Source organism: Python bivittatus, unplaced genomic scaffold, assembly GCF_059951505.1.
Source record: "Python bivittatus isolate LINGU-HERP-01145 unplaced genomic scaffold, Pbiv_v1 ctg000350_np1212, whole genome shotgun sequence".
Taxonomy (NCBI): domain Eukaryota; kingdom Metazoa; phylum Chordata; class Lepidosauria; order Squamata; family Pythonidae; genus Python; species Python bivittatus.
The window spans coordinates 14,707,454-14,730,975 of record NW_028277074.1 but is presented as its reverse complement, the minus strand read 5'-3'; the positions used below and the strand labels follow the sequence as shown (position 1 = coordinate 14,730,975).

At 35.0% G+C, this 23,522-nt stretch overlaps 1 protein-coding gene across 1 annotated transcript in view; it reads right to left on the bottom strand.

The window, feature by feature from the left end:
* Window positions 1-20,475, bottom strand: part of NCAM2 (neural cell adhesion molecule 2) — a 178,809-nt gene extending 158,334 nt beyond the window's left edge. Inside the window, exon 1 of the mRNA XM_088144603.1 lies at window positions 20,248-20,475. Coding sequence (XP_088000729.1) covers window positions 20,248-20,299 — 52 coding nt within the window. The 5' untranslated portion in view covers window positions 20,300-20,475. The remainder of the gene's footprint in view (window positions 1-20,247) is intronic.
* Window positions 20,476-23,522: the final 3,047 nt, after the last annotated feature.

The following is a 23,522-nucleotide window of genomic DNA, read 5'->3' as shown; positions in this document are numbered from 1 at the left end:
CTTTCTTATTTGCTCAAATATCTTCCAGACTATCTATTGTCCAACTGACTGGTTCACATTGGAGTCCTTGGTGTTCTCTGAGCTTGGTTGTTTTCGTGCAGATCTTTAATTACCCAACTAGGTAACATCTTCAGTGCTAGAAGGGAGTGGGATTTGCTCTCTGTTTATATACAGTAGCTTGCCCTGTCAGTGTTGAAGGAGGTGGTGTTTTCTTCTTGGTAGTTCCTTGATTAGGTTGTTTACTGCTTGATTCTTTGAGTTGTTTATTGCTTGATTATTGTTTATTGCTTATTTGTCTGGTGTTAATCCTGGTGTTAATCCCTGCTTTCTGTGTGTTGATTTTTGGCAAGGAGATGTTCTGGACTTGTTGTTTCCTTTTTTAGCTTTTTGTTGTCTCTTTTGAATGGTGTGTAAATGTTGTTTTTCTCTATGTGCCTGTTGATGGCTGGCTTTTGTATTTCCTTGAATACCAAGCTTCCAGGAATTCCCTCGTGTTTTTGGATTTAGCTTGGTCTAAGACACTGACAATTTCCCAGTTGAAACTATGACTGAATCTATCCATATGTTGTGAGATTAAGGAGTTTTCATCTTCTGAGTGGTAGTTGATGTTCATGGATGCACTCTGCTAGTCTGCTACCTGTCTGTCCTACATAGTGGCTGTTATAGTCCTTACATTGTATGTTGTAGATGACTCCTGTTTTTTCTTCTTGGTTATAAGTCTTTTGGTTTAGTTAAGATGCTTCGGAAGGCTTTAGTTGCTTTGTGTGCTATGGTGATTGTAATAGTCTGTGGTTGTTTTTGAGATGTTTCTGACGTATGATATATGACTGGTTCACAGTTTGTTGGATCTTCATTTTGCCTACTTTTGAATATAGGGACACATTTATGTGTGTCCAGTTATCAGTACCCTCACTAGTTTTTCCAGAATTTATCCCAAATGATAAATATGCAGCACTGTTTTCAGGGTGAAAAAAAAAAAAAAAGATGGTTGGAGAGGCTATCTCCAAGAATATTTCATTTGTACGTGCATCAACATCACACATACTGTATATACAAAAGGAGATGGGTTGAATCATGCCATTGTTTCTGCCATCTTGCCTCTTTTGACCTTTGTGGATGCCGCTGTGCACAAGGGTGCAGTTGGAACATCAGCAACTTTTTTGGTACCCTAAGATAGATTACTCATAAAAAAAAAAAAAAGTTTTCCTTGACCATGTATCTACCAATCTCAAACTTCAATCATGACCCTTTATTCTGCTCTTTACAATTTGAAAATAATTTTTTTTTGAGGGAGAAGACAGAACAAAAAGAATAATCAAGTAGTTCTGCCTTTTCTTTGTTACCTGCTAGCATTTTGCCCTCTTCATTGAGCAGCAAACATGGTCTTTTTATTATATTTTGAATATATCTAAAACAGATCTTTCTGTTATTCTTAGCATACTTCATTAATCTCAGCTCATTCTGACCTTTCACTTCTTGATGCCAGTTCAAGTACTGACATGATCAAAGTATTCAAATAATTACTTTGGAAATAATAAAGCTACAAGAAATTTGAATTCTTTTAGCTGGGGAAGATTAGTAAATCAATTTAAAAATGTAAAATATGGAATAAATGGCTTTTTTAAAAAATAGAAAAGTAGAACTACACTCACTTCAAGGAGACTGGACTAAAAGTGTTGAATGGTTCCAATCTCCTTGAAGACACAAGAAAAGGTTTAATTATTACTTTTCTTAAGGTTAATGCAATCCAGAAGGTAGGTGGAAAGCTGAGGCAGCATGGATGTAGGCCACAAAATCATTTTAAAATGCCCCAAAACAATGATGATTTTTTTTTAAATGTTCTTATGCTCTGAGTTAGTACTTTATTTATCAGGTTATTTGCTGTCTTGAGAAATAATATTCCACAGAAGACCACTAGAAAACTAAATTGCTAGCACAAATTAGCAAAAGAAGACTGATTTTCAGCTGAGGTCACTTTTAGAAGGAAGCTACAGACCTTATCTCAACACCTTTTTATCTTTATTTTTTGCCCTGTTGTATTTATACCTTTTTTCCTTTCTTTTTCTTATTTTCTCTTTCCAGCTTTTGAGGAATAAGGCAGTATTTATGAGCCACTTTCTTGTATTAAAAGAGACAAATTGACCTCTTAAGGTGTAATTGTCTAGTGAACATAAGACATAATGAATGTAAGGAGGCAGAGGCAGGCCTAGGATTCAAATATAATTCAAATAAAATGTTGATGCCATTTAATTTTATACTTTTTAAATAAAAATATATCCCAATTTATACTCCTTTCTAAATGCTACTGCTTTTATGACTTTTTTTTTTTTTTAAGGTAGCTATTAAAGAAACCCTCAGTCTTGATCACAGCTCCTGGTTGTTTTCTGGACATGTTATGGAAGCTACCTGCCATTGTCTTCTTTTACATGTCAATTAAGAATTGCTTCTGTTAAAGTCATCCTTTGCTTCCTGATCCGTAAGGTTGCAGGGGTATAATTGCAAACTCAAATTAGACAACCAAATTAATAAGTAAGGGCTGGAACAAAAATATTCAATATGTTACAGTACTTTTGGGTAAATTGGAAGGGATTACAGTACATAATTCAAAAGCTAGCATATACAGTTGCAGGGTATAAAAATAATGTTGATTTTTTTTCTTTATGTATTTATGTATATGGGTGTTTGTATGTATGTATGTGTGTGTATGTGTGTGTATGTATGTATATAATATAGGTGTTCATGAAGAACATGGTCCAAAATAGGGCAGTATGTTTGGTTTACTTCCTTAAAACAAATAAAAATTCCATCTCTAATAACACCATTAGAGAAAGATTCCTGGCTCAGTGATAAACCACATGTTCTCCATGCATATGATTCTAGGTTCAGTCCATATCCAGAATAAGAGGGGGGGCACCTCCCATTTGAGTCTTGAGGAACTGTTTCCCAATGGTGTGAGCTAGGGTGGAAAACTTTAATCCTGTGAAAAAAAATATTGACCCATGGGCAACATCAGCAGCAGTCATTATTTGGTTAAACTAGAGACAATGATAGGTTGATCCAGAACCCAAAATTGGTAGAGATTGAAACACAGGGAATAACCAAATTTTCTCTCTCCATTAATACCCATCCTTCTTTGTGTTATTTTTCCCTTATACACATACACAAATCAGCAATGAATTTACCAAAGGCAAACACATAAGAATTGCCAAAATAAGCAGTTGAGGGTTTGCCAGGAAAACAAAAGTGGGTGTCTGTTGTATGAAGAAATTGCTTGTGTTGAGGAGTGTATTAAAAGTCTATTCAAATAAAGCATATGCCAATGTATTAAATACATTTTCATACACAGCATAAAAATATAGCATTAGCAACAAGTTTAACTGCTAAGGATTGTCATTTATATGTAATTTGTGACAAATTTATCAGATTGAAAATATTCCATAATGCAACTGCTATTATACCAGTTATATGACGTGAGATTAATCTAGCTCTGCATCTTTCAGATAATTAAAAACCTCCTTGTCTTCGACAGCAGTTTATAGGATGAAAAATGTATGCATCAAAAAAAGTTGTATTAAGATACCTTGGGAGACAGCTCAGGGTGAAGTATCCTCAGTATGCTCATGACAGTGAATTGTAAAACTCTGCCTTAGGGTGACTATGTGATGCCACCCAGGTCCTTTTCCAGTGTCTCACAGCTGTGAGGGTTTGAATGGGAAAGAACCATTTTCTATCATTGTCTATGAATGGGTAGCACTTGCCCCGACAGAGTTAGTGCACCATGTTTTCATTCCCCAAAGCTTTAAAAACCTGGATTCTTTGTCATTGGACCTAGCAGTCAGATCAGCCCAGCAGTAGAATTGTACGGCTGTAAGGTGAAAATCTTTTTGATGACCTTGGTTATATTGTATTAATATTGATATGGTGTCTGTTTTTCAAAATGTTGGGGTTTTATTGTTATGATTTTAATTTATTGTTAGCCATCCAGAGTATAAGAACCAAGATGTCCATATTAATAGGATGGATGGGTGGATGGATCGATCTTGAAAATCAATCAGAAATTATCCAACACTATTGGATTCAGAGATGGCTTCCTGAAGGGAGACATGCCATTTCCAAGGGGCCTTGTCCTACCAAGAGGTGCATGAATCTAATCAACAAAAGATGACTTAACAGCTCTGGGAACCCTGTCCATATCCTCTGGACCAATAGGCTCAGACTCTTCCCAGATGATTATACTAGACTGTGTATCAGTCAACTCACCGGGACCTTTGCAGCTAGATTCCAGATCAAAGCAAGAAGTTGGCTATGTCTGTCTCAGGGGGGAAAAAAGAATTGGCCCAGGGTCCTAAATAGCAGATGTGAATTAAAGCCAACTTGTGGTTTAATGTGTTTTCAATGTCTTATTTTGTGCCACCTAGTAACAAGTTCTTCATCTCTCCTATCAGAATTTTTTTCAGGGGGGAGAATTGGATGAGAAGAGGAGAGAAAAAAAAGAATGATATAAGCTTGTGCTTTTAAAAGAAGAATATCAATAAGGCATTACCGAATTATTTCACATATTGCTCTAACAACTTATGATGTTCTTTTCTGGTGATTAGAAGATTAAAATGAAAAAGCAGAATATTTTCAACAGTCAGCCTCATAGCAATGTACCATACAGGAATGTGACTAGAAGATTCATCCTTTCCAAGCAGAGCTTATGGCAATGTGTGCATTCACTCAGAGGTGTAGCTCATTCTGTAGGAGCTAGGATTGCTGGATGCTCAAGTCCTTCTGCTTCTGCCATGGCTCCACAACTATCATGCACCAATATGTTTTTATTATTATAATTATTCTGATGTCAATTGAATAATATTTTTTTAAAAAAGCACTGAACAGGACTCTTGGTTTGTTTTCTTATGAATGGGAACACCAAGTAAAAAGTTCCCTACCCTTTTAACCTTCTGAAAAGCACTTAAGACCTGTTTTTTCCCCAAGTACCAGGATAGGGTAAGATGGGAAAAATGTACTGTGGGCTGCATTGGAAAATGAGCTGTGTTGCCAGGTTTTTCTGTTTTGGGTTTTATTGTTTTATTGTTGGTATATATTGTTTTTATCCTTGGGTTATGAGCCACCCAGAGTATGGTTTAAGATTTATATGGGCAACCATATAAGTGAAAGAAGGAAAGAAAGAAAGAAAGAAAGAAAGAAAGAAAGAAAGAAAGAAAGAAAGAAAGAAAGAAAGAAAGAAAGAAAATGAGCAATCTCTACCAGTTCACCACTCAAATAAATAATTTTACCTGAATCAGGTCCCCTTTTTATAATAGTATAACTTAGTACTAAAATATTTCTTCATTTTCATAAAAAAAAAATGTTATATGTTAAAAAAAATATGGTATATTTACAAATCACACCTGAGAACTGGTAATTACTGTTCTGAAGCATGTCTTAAATAAACAATAGTTAAAAATGATAATTTAATGATGCAGAGAAATAATTCTTTCTTAAAACAGAATGAAAATTCCAAAGTTGTTAAGGTTCATGATTGAGCAATGACAGTCTTAACATATTCATAACATGGATCAGTTTTCCACTTTTGCTAATCTTCTTTACAAAAATGTCATCAATCATATAGATGGATATATTTTTATTACTCTAGAAGTCAAGAAACAGATATGGAGTATGAGAGGGTCCAATATTTAAATCACAAAGCTTGGAATAATCATGTTCTGTACTTCCTCTAAAAGCACCTGAAAACCGCCACAGTTTATAGCTAAAGTTGAACTATCACTGATTCAACTGTTCAGGGACTATTCAGAGAATCTCCTTAAAAATTATTCTAGAAACGGGTTTTTTCCTGTAGATTTATAATAATTTACACAATCCTCAGAGTTAAAAATATACTGTTACTTCTTTAAGAAAAAAAAGTTATTATTTCAATTGGTCACATTTTATATATAAAAATCTTCCAAAGTTAATTGCTGACATAAGTTTGGCAGCTATCCTCCACCACTAAAAGGGATATGTAGAATGAAACTACTTAGCATTCTGATCAGCAATACACAGCAGCAACATAACAACAAAGATTTTTTTTTTAATTAGAAAAGCTCTTTTTCAGTGACTTACATGGAGGGATGAAAAGAACCCAACCTCTCAACAACATTACAAAATAAATAAAATAAAATATAAAATATTTTTTAAGAAGGTATAACTGGTAAACCTAAAACCTTAGTGCTAAAAATCCTGCAATTTCCAATAAACTATTTGTTATTCTTGCTGTTGTTTGAAAGTAAGTTATGCATTTCAGGATACAACTAATTAAACTCAAATAATCAAAACATGACTATACAGTACAGGTATTTTTCATATTTTGACTAGAGAAATACAAATTAGTGTATTTCTAGCCCATGTCACTTTCAGATGGGCTAGAAATACACTATTCTGCTTTTACAGTAGTCTGGCAATTTATACCAGAGTCAGTGTTTTTAGATAGGCTTTATAATATTATAATATTATTGGCTTCAATAAGCAATAATGTTGTAAAACAAAAATGTTTCCTGATGATGTCTTCTGATGGTCATGACCCTCTTCAGCTTTTATTCAAAACACCATCTCCTAATGCCATTGGAAATTCTTCAAACAACAAGACAGAAGAAGCAGATATAGTGGTAGCATGGAGGGAAATGGACAAAACAAACCTCTGACATTCTAATATGATGCTGTATTTATTTTATGTATTTATTCCATTTATGACAGTTATCAGGCACTTCCTTTTAGGGAAGGACATACTTGGGATATATTATTATCCTTATTACTTCCACATTTTATTTACCAACAACCCTTTAGTTGAGTGACAATGATTGGTCCAAGATACCACTTTAACAAGCTTTATGACTTAATGGAGATTTAAACCTGGTCTCCTCAGTCCAGGCCCAATATTTTATTTAGTATTATTTATTTAGTACACACAGAGACTATAGCTGTTATTGGCAGGAATAGTCAACTGAAGTCAAAGTATTGGAAAGGACATAAATTCATAAGTGGTCTATGCTGATCCAACTAGTAATCTCAGTAGGCTCTCACCTTCACAAAATAACTATCAATTTCAATTTGATATGAACAATCATCTTATTTTTTGGAAAAGTACACTGGGACAATTCACTGCTTATGGTACAAGTTCTGTCTTCGAATACTTTGTTGTTGCTTGTCTTACGTTGGTGGATATGAATATGAATGTTACCCAGTAGAGTAACTTACAGTCTGCTCAGTTTATATTGTATAGAAAAGGACAACCTAGCAGCTATGAAGTTATATTAGCTTATACTTGAAAACATGAAGTCATAACAAAGACTGAAAAATAACTTAACTCATAGTGAGACAATGTTCATGGTGTGGTCATTATACTAGGGACAAAGATGTATTTGGCCTGGTAAATCATAATCTATTGTGGAATTTACGGTACGTCTTGCTTTGCTTTTTGGTCTTTATTCGCTGCTGTTTCAAAGTTGATTTTTGCAGCTAATGTATAGAGCTCTAATGACCAACATAAAACAAGTCTTCGTAAAGCCTCCATAAAAGAAATTATTGGACTTGAGTATATAATGGTATGTGTTGTCTTTTGTATAGCTAGTGAACAACTGTTTTCTTTTGTTCTGGTTTGGTTTAAGTGCAGCTAACCAAAATTAAAACTGTGAGGACTAGTTCAGACGAAGTCAGAAGCAAAGAGTGCAAGGCCAAACTGGGCCCATTACCAATTATAAGGCACAAATATCAGTTGTTCTTCTGCTAAAAGAAATAATGATCCTTAAACTGTTATGATCCCCAGAAGAAAGAAAAAAGCACATGAATTAAACCTTGAATCAAATTTTGTGTATGAAATGAGTCTTATAATTTATAGTTTCTGTTTGTTTTAATTGTTCACACTAACAGGTCTTTTACTATCTGTAATAAAAGAGCTCTGTTCTTGAATCTTCTTACAAGCTTTCTAGTTCCACTATTGGATAGGGTGATCCCTGACAGGAACAATAAAACAAATAGTAAACTGACTTTTCAATGTCAGATATTTTTCCTTTGTAGCCACAAATTACTGAAAATATTCTATTTTATATACATTGATGTAAAAAAGCTTTCACATAGCTAGGTGATCTTTTATTGCTTTTTCAGATGTCAAGAGTGCATCAATCAGAAAAACAAGCTGTGCAGTCATTTAATTATGCATATACTTACATGTTAAAGATCAAGACCTTTAACTTACTTCAGTGAAAACTAATTATAAAGAAACCATACACAACCTGGACACAATAAAAAAGAGGAATAGTGAGATAAAATATAATTAAATATAATTAAATTCAATTGCCAGTGGCATTAAATGTCTAAAAATTATCATCCTAATTCATGGTCATCCATTTGAGTCTTCTACAACTTCTTAGCAAGATAAACTCTCCAAGAACAGATTGGGATGGGAGAAGTTCTACAACTTCTTAGCAAGATAAACTCTCTAAGAATTTGATGTGTTAGGAGAAGCCCATGTTTTTTATGTCATAGGCATATAATAATTTAAATAATAATTTAAAAATGGGGAAAGACAACTAAAATAAAATTCCATATATTTGGAAATGGGTGTAAAAATGCTATGATTAAATTCAACCATGTCTTCAATTATTAAATCAGCAATATATAGAATCTAATATCTAGTTCTAGATACAGAACTAGAAGTGCTAGAACTGAACTATTCTAACACAAATAAGTATTCCTATTTTAAAAATAAGCTTTAAAAATCAACAAACAACATTTTGTAATAATCCCATATGCACTCAAAATTTATGAGGTGAAGTAGCTATAAAAATCAAATGTAAATCTATGGAATGATCCATTCAAGCGCTTAGCAATTGCTGGAATCAAAGCTTAAAACTGCCATAAATGGCACAATGCCATTTAATATCCAATCATTCAGCCCAAATGCTTGAATGGCTAGCAACATGATTTGAATACTGATTTAACTGGTAATATAAAACCATAACCTAAGGCATAAAGCTTACATTTTGTGTGCAAATATCTGTTCCCTAAAAGGCTATATCCTTGATGTCAACAAATTCAGATTATGAAAGACTGACATTCCCAGAAATGAATTGCTTTGCTTTTTCTTTAGTACTTACAATCCTGCTTTCATCTTATTCTAAATATCAAAAAAGAAAGAGATCAATTCAGTTAATATAAACAAAGATCACCAAAAGACTGCAGCCAAAGAATTATAAAAAATTGGGAATTCATTTGCCTCTCCAGAAAATATTGCACAGCTGGAAAAAGCAGTGACCATCCAGTTTATGCTGAACTACAACTTTTAGCATTCTTCACCACTGGCCTTGCTGGCTGGGTCTTCTGTGAATTATAATTCAACAATATTTGGAAAGCTATAGGTTTTTCTCCCCACATTGATCCGTAACACTATAGAAATTCCTTCTTGGGGGAATTTTTTTTTTTTCCTAGAGTCTACTGACATGGAATAGATAACCTGGTATCTTAGTATGATTTATATTGTAAATGCTACTCCTACAAACCTTGTTATTAGGTGGGACTAATGTAAATTCCGTTTACATGCTTCTAATTCTTATTTTGCTGACCATCACCTATTCTGCAACTTCAGTCAGACTCTTTACTTTAATCTGTTCCTTAGCTTCTCTGCATTGTTTTGTTAGTATCAGCTATTCCTCAGCAGCTTTCATTCTGGCCAGAAGGAAAAGCTTATATTTCCTCACACAAAACAAACTGTACCAGTTTAACATGTATATCCCAGGCAAGCAAGCTAATGTGACTAATCTGAAATTTCAGTAGTGTAACACAATTAAGTCCATCATATCTACAATATCATTACAGACTTTATATTATTCAAAGTTAACACTGCTTAAAAATTTCTGTTTGGAAAAAAAATTGATGATCTTCAGTGTTTTGCTCATTTGATAAAAATATCTTGTGTATTTGTAAAATGATTTCCAAGTCTCTCTGTGTATTTGATGGTGTTTTAAAAGACATAATTTTGGTTCTCTCAAAGGAGTTTTTCAGGGGAAAAGCAAATGCTGACAAATACAGCTAATTGACTGGGAGATGTGTTCTTCAAGAGTAATATTTCCTTCCAAATAGAAAATGTTCATTTTCAGATAGGTAAGTCGAGCTGATAGAAAATAATACAATGTTTAGATATTGCCTCATTCACTGTTGCTTTGTGTCTGTCTGTCTGTAAACACAGAAATAGGTGGTATTATGTAAGAATACACAGGTGTATGTGGGGATAGATGTCTGCTAGAAGCTATATTACAATCATCATCATCATCATCATCATCATCCATGACAAAAAGCAAATATCTAATTCTAATTAAATTAAATTAAATTAAACTTGGGAGGAATATCAACCCTTCTGATCAAGCCCTACAATCCTACTTCACTTTCCTGCCTTGGCACTGTCTTTATGGGTTATGTAGTACCTTCTGCTGCCACATCTTTGTGGGGATGGGGTTGCCTAACTTTTCATTCCCTCCCTTAATACTAGTTTGTGAGATATGAAGACATTCCAATTTGAACACTTACTTGTTGACAATCAGACATTATGATAATGTGAGTAATAGTTTTAATAGTCATCATCATCAACATCATCAATCATCATCATGGAACATGGCACTCTGTATCATGATTTCCTGGTCCTAATGTGCTCTTACCTTGAGTTCAAAGCAATTACCAATCTGTTTATGTAGATCAGTGTTTCTCAACCTTGGCAACTTTAAGATGAGTGGACTTCAACTCCCAGAATTCCCCAGCCAGCCAAACTGCCTCCCCACTCAAAAAATGCCTTTCTCTGCTCCCTGGAAATTTACTGGATCTGATTCTGCATTCTCCTTCCTTTCAAGTACCAGAGAAATTTAGTTTCACTCTTACTGTTTCCAAGGTGTACACACTATGACAGTTACTGCTCTCCACCAAATGTTGTCTTTCTCTTCTCTGTCCTGGAAACTAGTTCATAAAACCCTTGTGACTTTTTTCCAATTTCCACTTTGCCTACCTCTTGCAGTAATCTCTCTTTGTCTTACAAGATGTACTATAAAGTGTTATTTCTCCTTTGCATCTCCTAACCTTTTATCTCAACAAAAAGGTTTTAACCAGCAAAGTGTATGTGTGTGTGTGTGTGGAGAAAACCTGGGCATGTTTGGACAAAGGTTGGATTTAAAATTATTAGGAATCTATTTTCTCTTTTTGTTTATCTGCTGCAGATATGTGAGGTAATCAATCTCTTGCCTATGTACGTTTTTCTATTTGTACTTATTCTGAACTCTCCTGCCAGTCTGCTCAGGCAAGTAGAATAAGTGTATTGGGATGTCTGAGGTTCATTGCCTAGATGTAAGATAGACTTGGCTGCATGCCTGAGTAAATATAAAGGAAGCAAGGGCTCATGATTATTTCAGTGGGGATGCATCATGAATGAAAGGGTGTGTGGGTGTGTGTGTGTGTGTGGGATTGACATTAACTTCAATTTTCTATCTGCATACACCAGCATTTATTTCTCTCATGCACAAACTATTCATATACACAGAAAAACTACAATATGCACACACAGAGAAACATGAACATAAACATTTTCATCCTTCCAGGAGAAATAGCAAGTAAGCAGGCAGGCAGGAAAGAAGGAAGGAAGGAAAGCTGCTCTAGGAGAAGTGTTGACTGGGTAAAGATGGTGCAAGGTGAAGAAGTAAATCAACAGAAATAGGAAGGAAAGAGGGGAAAGGGCTGTTTAATCATTACAGACAGGGTTAAATTCACTAGACAAACAGGTCCTCCCAAGCAACATCTATTTCCAGGTAAATCTTCAAAAGCTTTCATACTTTTACCAGTGACAAGAGTAGCCATTTCAATCTCTATCTATTTCTACCTACTTCCCCCCCCCCTTCTCATCAAATATAACAGGATACCCACTTCAATTTACAAGTAATTTATTTGGGGAAAAACAAAAAAAAAAGTAAAAGTGGTATTTGAGTAGCACAGATAAATGCAGCAAATTCCTAAAGTACTGTCTGAAGAAAATGTGCATTTGGGATAAGAAATTTATGGTTCCTATATGTATTAGTTTAATTTTGCATTTTTAATGTATTATTATATTATTTTAATTTTTTAAAATAAATATTTTGCCACAAAATGCTGATAGAAACTATTTAAATGAAGTGTTAGGGATGGGTGTACAATATGATATAATGGCTTCTTGAATGGTTTGTTTCTTGGCAGTTTCAAACAAGAAAAAGTGTTGTTTTGCATGGGCAAGGAGTATAAACAGAGATCTTTTATGTAATTTTTATTTTGGTGATTCTATAGTATGGAGGGGCTGACATTCTTCTTCAAGAAAGACTATATATTTTGAGAACAGTAGCCTTAGAAGATCTGACATATTATGTTCTTATGTTAGGAAATACTGATTGGATCTTTTCTTAAGGGAAACAAACACTTGAATGGGAAATAAGATTTGACAATTATAATAAAGGAAACTCATGTGATAGATTAGATATTACCTATATTGTAAAGTTTCTGGGAAATCAGTTGAACAGTATTATACTGTAGTTGGAGGTATATCCTTATTTATTTATTTATTTATTTATTTATTTATTTATTTATTTATTTATTTATTTATATAAGTGAAGTCACCTGAAAGATGACACAAGACATAACCATGCAATTATCTTACCAACACAATGGAAGTGGTTAGTCATTGGTTTCTTCCTGCATATTTTTTAACTTGTCCACCACCACTTCCCACAGCCCTAGTATTACAATGTATTTTCTATATAAGTACCAACCAGGCTTCATACTACACACACACACACACACACACACACACACAGAAAGAGTTTTATGACTTGAAATGATAAATTCATTTTATGTGATTGTTTTGATGACTTTGGGTTTTGATGTAATCAGTTCACTACTTTGTTGCATTCAATCATTTGCATTACATTGCTATTATGTAAATAGAATTACCAGGATAAATAGGGAAAGAGTCAACTTTGGTTCTTTGCAAAGATGGAGAAAAAAAAATATTGGCCTTTGAAAGTGAAAAAAAGATTTTGAGCTGCTGTTGCTACTACCACTGCTAAGTAATAATAATAATAATTATATATATATATATATATATATATATATATATATACAGACACACACACACAATACAGTTCATTATAATGTTGTTAAAAGCAACATAGAATGATCAGAATTGTGAGAGTCCATGAGTATAAATTTGTTGGTATTGTAGTTTACAAAGTGTATCCTATTATGACTGATTAAAACAAAAAACCAAAAATGATGTACATTACAAAATTTTTATTCAGTTTATATTCATTTAACTAATTTGAAAGAACCTGCACAATTGCCTAGAATTTTGCCAGATTTTCTGGCAAAGAATAAACTTGTTTAAAATAGTAGTACATGTATGTGTGTGTACACACAAACACAGAGAGAGAGAGAGAGAGAGAGAGAGAGACAGAAACACTGTGGAAAGTACCAATTTGATGACTGAAAAATTCATTTGTACTATAGCACTAGTCTGATTTCAGAGAAAAATTGTTCCATAAATTTGAAACAGTACTGCTTATTCTTGAGGTAAAATAAAACTCTTCATTCATGAAAGCCAAATGTTCTATAACTTAATTCTTTCTTAATAACTTTCTTAGTTATAGCTATTGACCAATAAAAAAAGATTATTTTAACAGCAATATATACCCTAGGATAAAATATTATGTCCATGTATTTTTGAGCAAGCATTAGGATACAAAATTTCCCTCTTAGGTTACTAGCATGATATGATGCCAGTGTCAGCACAGTCAAACCTTCTTAAATCATAACATTTAATATTATATGCATAATAAATATAAATCATATGTTATATCTCACTTTTCATTCAGGACCTCAAGGCAATATACATATTGCTTTTTCCTATTTATCCCTACAATAACAACACTGTGAATTAGGTATGACTTAGAGAGAGTGACTGGCCCAAAGTCATCCAGTAAGATCCTATAGAACCTTATTCTCCCCGGTCCTAGTCCAATACCTGAACCACTACATTACACTATACTGGTTTCTGCCACTTCTGAAATGTTCAGTTCTCCTAACCTTGCATCTCACATTTGTTTGTCATTTTGTTTAGTGAAAGGCATTACATATAGCATCAATCTTTACTACTGATATTTGGCATTATTTAATATCAAATGTTATAATCCACATCTGCCATTTTTTGGATATTTTCTTGAAAAGTAGAAAAATATGTTTGTTTCATAATTTTGTTATAGAAGATCATGCCACTATCTGCAGCAGAAGTTTAACCTATTTCACAAATTCAGACTGACACAGTAGTGATATTAATAAAGAGTCATTTATATACCATTAAAACCAATGTCCTACGAAATATTCTAAAATAATTAATTACATACTGTATATGCTTGTGTTTTACAAGAGATTGATTACATAAATATTTCTACAATATTTTGTGAAGTTATTGTATTATGCTTGAATTTTTATTTAAGTACACAGTGCAAGAAGTGAATAATCAAGATGCAAATACAAACAACTATACATTCACAATAAAGGTCTCACACAAAACTGTCACACACTGACACACTGACAATCTATGAAATTGCTGATTTGGGGCACTGCACAGACTTCTTAGAAAGTTATGTTAATATCCCCCCCACACACACACACACTTTTAAAGGCCTCATTTATAATTGATAGACATCAAATTTAAAATATACAGGATCTTAGTTATAGTGATTCTTCCCAAAATGTGAGAAAAGCATATCTGTAAAGATTTAATTTTTTCTCTAAGATGCATCAAACTTAAAAAAAGATACATATGTATCTATGAAATTGCTGATTTGGGGCACTGCACAGACTTCTTGGAAAGTTATGTCCCCCCCACACACACACACACTTTTAAAGGGCTCATTTATTAGAACAAATAACAACTGTACTTTAAAATGGACAATCTGCTAAGGTGTTTACAAGACCAAAGGTACAGTATTGATTAATTTCCCTTACTTTGTCATGTCCATTGAAATTATATTGCTTTATTGGATTGTGAAGTGATAACCAGCCAGGGAGGGCATCAATTCGAACAGTTTTGATTCTTCAATCCAGGTACTCTGTTCCTACCTTCTTCCTGCCCAAATGCATGGCACGGTTTCTGGTTATAGATTATGTAGTATTTGTTGATGCCACCACCATCTTTCTGGAGAAAGGAAATGCCTTAACAGGCTCTTATTTCAGAACAAGAGTTTGTGAGAAAATCAATATGAGGCTGTCCCTGACTGATCAATTTCCTTACTCCATAACTGGAAATACTGCTGCTTCTTCTGAATAATAATAATAATAGTGATAGTAATAGTAATAATAGCAGTAACAGAAGCAGCAGCAGCAGCCATCCAATTATGTAGTATCAGCTCTGGGCCATAGTACTTTTGAGATACGTGTCCAAAGAACAGCAGCTCTATCTTTTCTGCCAAGATAAAAATAAAAGCATCAACCTTCTTGTTTGAAAATTGGTTTTATTAAAAATAAAGAAAATGAAAACAAATGTCAAATGCCAAAACAGTTACAATTGGATGGAATGAAATATTTAGCATTGATAAAAATACTTACAGTGTCTCAAACATCACTTTTGCATTGTTTGCTATGGGAAGACTGGGGTGCAGATCCAACAGGTGGAGACTGGGCTCAAAAAGCTTAAGATAATGAAGATTTGATACAATCATAAGAGGCAATTCCTTGGTACAGGGAACAGGTGTTTTCCAATTATCATAATCAATAAGGCAGACTAACTGCATAATCTAAACATAAAGTTGCTTAACTTTCAGTTTATCTTAGAAACTAGCTAACCAAAACCATGTTGGCTGTTTCCATTTCCATCTTTTCAACCATTTTGTGTTCTTTCTCTTCCAGAGGTTGTTCTTCCTTTTTCCTTTCCCAGGTATTTTTCCAAGAATCCTTATTCTTCTGCTCCAGGCAAAGATTTTGGCAGCAAGGGTGACACTTAAGAGAACCTATTGGGTAAGCCCGGACATGTTTCTTTCCCCATTCCTTGGAGACTAGGATTCTGCAGTCAATATGGATAGACCTACTTGTCTGCTTAAGTCTGGGATGACTTAAGAACTGACTTTGGCTGATCTCAAAGAACTAAAGCAGGATGGGACCTGATTAGTACTTTGATGGGAAAATGTTAGAGTAAGAAGTTGGGGGGAAAAAAATCCTGGAAAAAGGCCATCTTTATAGTGTCCTGCTACTAATGGTCAAACTTTACTTGGGAACAACTTTTTATGACCTTTCCACAGATTTCCATCAAAAATAAGCCTTACAATTTTTTCTCCCTCAGATTTACAAATAAGACTTTTAAGCCACATTGTATGTATTGGAGAAACAAAAGTCATCTGTGACTAATATTGTTTTCAGTGTTTCATTTAAGGCTGTGCTGGAGAAATGTAATAACGAAGAATAACAGATTACTATTAGACTATATTCCTGTGTTTTCCAAGTAGTTGTTCATCAGTATAAATTTTCTTTCTAGATTAGCTATTTTTCTTTAAGACTGGCAGGGGTAGATAATGTATTTATGGGAAATATAGGGAAAAGTCATTGTTATTGTTGTTTCTAAAATATATATTATTTAATTGTTCAGTCAGAGGTGAGTTTTGTTTTTGTTTTTGTTTTTTTTGTTTTTTTTATCAGTCAGAAAGGAAAGTTCAAGAAACAATTTTCAAGTGACATTCTATGATTTCCTAATCTTATCCTACCACTATAGTCTGCCATTTGCTGAGCCTCTTGAAGAGAAGTTGCTGATTATCAGTGAATTTTCTGAAAACATTTACGTATTGAAGGGGAAAACTGAAGTAACAGAGAAAAAGTCTCCTAGCTATACATTTTACCTCAGTAAAATATTTGGGTATTTTGAGCACAGCAACAAGACCTGGCAGACTACATTTACAGTATATTTCATCACAGTATAGAAACTACATACTCTTTCAAATATAAAAGCATGCTAAGTGGAAAATATTAGTGTCCTAAATCAATACCATGAGATCCTGAAGTGCAGTCTTAGCCTTCTCCATAAATCAGCATTCCAGACAGACAGACAGACAGATTACTATGTATATTGAACAGTATTTCATTAAATTCAGTGGATTTACTCTTAGCAACTGTGCATGGGATTATAGTTTAACCCTTTTCCATTCTGAATATATATTTTGCCAGAAATTTGAGGTTATCAACAAAGAATTAAATAACTTTTACATTATTAATCAAAAACCCCAATTCAGAGTGAACAAACAAATCTTGCTTTCAAAATATCTTTTTGGATGCATTTTATCAGATGGCTGCCATTAAAGCAACCTCTTTTTTTACATATCTGAATAAAGTTAAGAGTGGGAACACTGTGTCCTTATCTAATTACGACATCAGAGAGCACTTATGTTTGTCAATTTTCACTTCAGTCATTTTGAGAATCCAGTTGCTGAAGCTCAAAATATCATGACTGCTTAAAAAGAAATACATTATCCTTCTGCTACTCTAACTTTGCAATGCATCTGAAAAAAAGAAGATTTCATCATGCTTCATAAAATCCACAGCAACTATATTGCCAACATAAAACCTGGACCTTGGCAATTTATATATTGGAAGCAAATGACCCCAATGATTACTGCCTATTTTATTTGTGCCTCCCATATGCTCCCATTGCTTTCAAAATATTAACAAAGAAAGCATTCTGTTTAGATAAAGGTATGGAAAAATCTTTTTCAAAATGGCATGGCATTCCTTTTTTTTTTTTTTTTTAATGCTCAATGAAATTGTCCCAAATTTTTGTAGCTTGTTCTTCCTACCCTCACCCTACCAGGATGCTTATAATTTATGTAAATAAACAGTGTTTCTCTCTCTTTATCTTTAGGCTTTAGGTAGTCAAGGAAATATTGTTAAATCTACGTGTTCTGCCAACATTTTAATTATCTATTGTAGATAATTAGATGCTACTATGAAATCTCTTGAGTATCTCACAGTAGAAAAGCTGTGCATCAGATGGATTACTCCGAACAAAAGCAAATCTGTATACAAGTTTAAGAAGGTTATTTCATGTAGAGGCAAGCAATAATATGTTGCATTGGGGTCTAAAAAGTTAAGGGTAAATTATTACCTATTTGGCAAATGATCCCAGTTGCCAAGGACAAGTTGCTGCCTCATATGATTGCTGTATATACGATGAATACAAGAACTGCATGAAGCACCCTGGAAAGAACTTAAGAAATGAACAGCGTCCTACTTCTCTTGGAACCTCTTCATTCCACACTGTCACAGTACAAAATGCAATCCAATCCAGAGGATAGCTCTTGACCGAAGATATATGATCTAGTTCTACTGCGGAAGTGAAAAAGGTCTAGGCATCATATATAAGCCACTCTGGATTCTCAGAAAAGACTGATGAATATGTTCAGTAATTACATCAATAAATGCTATCTGAACAAAGCATTTTAAGATATGAAATCTTCCTTGATGAGTCTAAAAATATTTGAAAAACAAAAACAAAACCATACTATAAGACCAAATTTGGGGGGAGGGGGACACATAACTAATAACTAATCTCTTCTAATGCCCATTTTCTTCTCTTAAATATAGCTCCATTGCACATTATTAGGGCTATGCATTTTAGTTGCTTTAGAGATAATAAAAATGCATCACTTTGTTACACCACTATTTCAGCAAGAAACAATTTCATCCAAAGACTTACAGTATTATTCTTTGGAATAAGTCTTGAATGGACATTTGATTTAGCACTGTGCAACAGTTTGCAAAGACACAGTTTATCGATACTGCGGAGAATAATTCCTAATATGTGTGATGGAAGAGAAGCCTTGGAGGAAAATGGCCTGTTCATCTAATTTACATATCTTTGTGTGAAGTCAGTTTCTAAAGTATGGCATGGGGGAGGGGCGATAGATGGAGAGATGAGAACTGAAGAAGTCCAATTCAAAATGTCAAGCTGTGCTTCAAGAATGATAAAAGACAGACTCATAGTCTGTCAGTGTAAAACAACTTGCCTAGACAGAGGAGAATTAAAGAATATAGTATTTCAGTGGAATTCTATCACCCCCTGCTGGACAGATCAAGTCACTAAAAAGAGCACCCTGGAAAATATATGGCATACATATAATATATACGTTTCCCTCCCTCCCTCCCCCACCTCATTTTTGCCTCCTTCTTAGGGTATATAAACTTCAGCACAAATATGTTGTGATGAAATTCATTCAACCTTCCACCGAATAGACAAAATAAGTTCCTTTAGTAATGTAGTCCAGTCCTTGCCCTATCAAAAACTTGTCAGAACTGTTCAAAGCACTGCAATTCATTTATACGGAGAGGCTCTGGTAGTGTGTTACATTGACACACTTCAGTACTCCCTTCCCCTGATCAAAACTAGTAGAATCCAAAGACAACCTAGGAATAAACACCACAAAATCATCATCTATCCATTTTAAAAGACACATTTCTGGAAACCACAGAGAAAGATAAAAACCAGTGGAATATAAATGCAGCCCTGTGCATCTAACCACTACTTCCTTGCAACTGTCATTCCTTTAAGCCTGTGTGTATGTTATGCTCTGCCTTGCAACAAAACTGCTGTGTACATACCTATATATGTACAGATATGTCATGCCCAACAAAACACACCAGACAAATAACAGGAAATTCAGAATGAAGCCTCCTTTACAGAGGCACGAAAGAAGGGTGATTGGTTTTTCTTCATAGCAGAATCCCAAATTTTCTCCCTCATTAGAACTCTCCTGCCCTGTTAATATTCTTTTTTTAAAAAGAGATAACTTTAATTAGTACATTCAGAAATACATTCAGACCCATGCTTTTCACTGCATTTAAAAAACAAACGGCTCTGAAGAAGGACAATCCTTGTTCCATAATAAGAGGACAGAAAGAGATAACCCTCAAGAAACTGGAATTAGCATTTTTTGCTCACCCTCATTTAAACAACAACAAAATGTAACAGCTCCCCCCACCCCGAAAAATAGATTTAAGGAACAAATTGGTGTGAGGGCAAACATGGTTTCAACCGTTAATCTGCTGGGGTGGCAAAGAAGTGAGAGGGATGCTCGTCTTTGATTTGCATTGTAACGATTGGGGGGGGGGGGAGAGAGAGAGAGATTTGGACGGTAAATAAACCAGGATTAGAAGAACAGGCACTCCTACCTCGCCCGCTACTGAGAAACAATCCGAACAGGTAGAGCGCCGGGAGGTTCATTTTTCAGGAGCTCGCGCTGGTGGACAGTTCCCAAGTTAAGAGAGGGTGCCGAGCCCAGGAAAAGCCAGCTCTTGCCGCTTACTTTGCCGCCGCTTTGCCTGCTCCTGCGTCTTCTCTTCGCGTTCAAGTCTTACCCTTCAATCAAGCGCGCGCGCGTGCCCGCGCAGAGACATCTACACTCACATCAACCCCAGCCCGGAAAGCCGAGCAGCGCCGCTCACCGACTGACGGCAAGCGCCTCTCGCCGCTTGGCTATATCGGGCAGGCAGCAGGCAGGCAGGCAGGCAGGCAGGCAGCGGCGGCGGCGGCAGCAGTAGCAAAAACAGACCCACTACACACATGAAGGGATGCAAAGTATCCCTCCGCGAGCAGAGATGCACGTTTTTAGAAGACCTGGACCAGCCTTTACAAATGGCAAGAGCGAAGAAGAAATAGGAAGGAAGGAGACTGATTCTTCCGCCTCTTTGCCCTCGAAAGCTTCTGGCGGCGGCGGCGGCAGTGTCGGCTGTTGCTGCTAAGGGTGTTCCGTGTCTTTTTTCAGCCTGAGCGTTACAACCCTCTCTTCTTGCTTGAAACGGATTATTCAGGGGAAAAGACGGGGGGTTAAGCTTCTCTCTCTCTCTCTCTCTCTCTCTCTCTCTCTCTCTCTCTCTCTCTCTCTCGATGTGGAACTGAGAGAAAGCCCCTTTCCTCCAAAGGAATCAGCTCCTAATGCCAAAAGCAAGGAAAAAAGAACAGGCAGAGAAGGAGGCAGAAGTTCACAGGAGCTGAAAGCTACAGAAGGCAAAGGCATGAATGCATATGCAGATTGTGAGGGCAAGCACTGAGACTTGCATGCATAGACAGTGGACAGGTTGACAGACGTGTTTGGAAAGTATGTAGCAGATGTGGAGGAACTGCAGGCATGTGCTGGAGTTGGTGGTAGGAAAGAAGCCTACTGTTTAAATGCTACTGTAGATGGGGTGGAGCAGGGGTCGAAATGAAATTTCATGATGGTGATTCTTTCCAGATGTAAAATTGCATGCCAGCCCTAGGAAAGCACCCTCTCTCTCTCTCTCTCTCTCTGTGTGTGTGTGTGTGTGTGTTGGGATGATAAAAGGATTAGGAAGAAACAAAATGGCTGGAGGGGAAAAGAGAAAAAAATCAGGAGTCTGGAATGCATTTGAAACCAGTGCACATGGAAATAAAGGAAATGATCATCAGAGATCCCAAAATAATTCCACGGTTGTTGTGAATTTGAAATCAGAAACCTTGTCCATAGGATTGAAATGAAGCAGATTACATGGGCAATCAACTCCAGACAGGACCATCACACAATTTATTGGGTGTCCACTTTTATGGAAGAAATTAAAGTCACCATATATAGTGTTCTCTCTCTCTCTCTCTCTCTCTCACACACACACACTTTCCATTTTATCATTTCAAATAAATCTTGGATGTTCTACCTGGCAGCAATTATACCCTGAGATTTGTGACTTAATGAAAATAAGATCTGGATCCCCTACATTCAAATCCAGTACTTCAATCACTGTATAACATTGTCTTTCATAGTTCACCTGCTTCACATGATTCACTGAAGTAGCATTATATTCCATTTGTTGTTAAGTATGTCCCAAAATCACATAAATTATTAGCTGAGACCATAGAGTTGGAGGGAATAGCTAGACCAACCCTTTTCTTGGTGCAGAAAATCCAGAATTAAAGCATCCCCAGCAGATGGCAGTCCAGAGTTGGTTTGTCCAGAGATGGCAGTCCAAGTCAGGAAGAATTCCCCACCACCTGTGTTTGTTTAATTTGTAATATTTTGCACCAACAGAAAGGTTTACCTAATATTTAAGTAATAACTATCCTTTAGTTAACCAATAACTATCCTTACATTACGTCCTGCCCTTTGAGAAAGCAGAAAAAATGCCACTGTAATTGGGATAGTATTTGACAATATTTGAAGGTTATTTCTCGTCCCCTTTTTTCACAGTTCTACAGACCAAAAATACTTCCTTCAACCTTTTCTCATGGTTTCCATTAAAACTAGATGACATCAATGTTTTGGGGAAAAGTTTAGAAACTACAGACAGTTTTTTGTTCAGATCTAAAAAGAGAAATAAATAAGAAATGGTAAAGCACTTAAAATTTGAGAGCATGGAACATGCTTCCAGATAGTGATTACCCATAATGCTAAATGGAAATCAGCCTCTTGGGGATAAGCTTTGGAATGTGTGTAAACAATGTGTGCACTAAGAAATAACTTTTAACTTTCTAACATTTAATGTTAAAATGTCATTTTAATTTAATGTGCATGTGTGTGTGTGTGTGTGTGTGACTTTGGGTCAGTGTTAACTCCTGATTACTACTTGGACTAGTCCCTGCAGTTTTCTTGGCAACAATTTTTGAAGTGGTTTGTCATTGCCTTCTTCTTAGGACTCAGAAAGAGTGACTGGCCCAAGGTCACCCAGCTGTTTCATGCCTAAGTCGGGATGAGAAATCACGGTTTCCTGGTTTGTAGCCTGAATTGGCTCTCTAATTAGTTTTAGTTAAGGTTAAATATAAATGATCAATTATTTGTCCATTCCAATTGCTAGAAACCTTTGTTAATTGATTATGTTTGTGATTCTTATTGAAAGAAATGGGGATTACTTGTTCATTGTTATGAAGCATAGTGAAAGTACCAACTCTGTAAATTTATATCACATGAAAAGGAAGGTAAAATGAAGGCAAAATGGGCTAAGGACTAGTATGGGTATTTATTTGCTAAGCAATAAATAAACTGTTTACTCCCAAAGGGTGTTGGGAGAAAAGCAATAAGGAGAAATAAAATAATTAATTACAAGTGAAAATAAAAGGAAACATTTGATTAAGCAAGGTGTGTGGTAAAGAACAAACATATTGCTTGAACTAGGATATATCTAAGGAGAATTCAACCAAACAGAAAGATGTGGAAAAGGTTTTAAAATATATTTACATAAATCAAGAATATAATTGTTTTGTATCTCATAATTGTTTTTAATTATCAGAAATAATTGTTTGATAAAACTTATTTGAATAATTATTAAACATAATTGTTTTGTATTTTTGTATACAAAAATGCATAGTATGTTTTCTTTAAAACAATAAAAATTTCCATCAGTCATACTTTCAGTCAGGAGCCATGACAAACTGTAAGGTTGAATATGGGACTGTTTTACTTTTATTGGCAAATGTTTTACTATTATTGGCAAAATAAAAC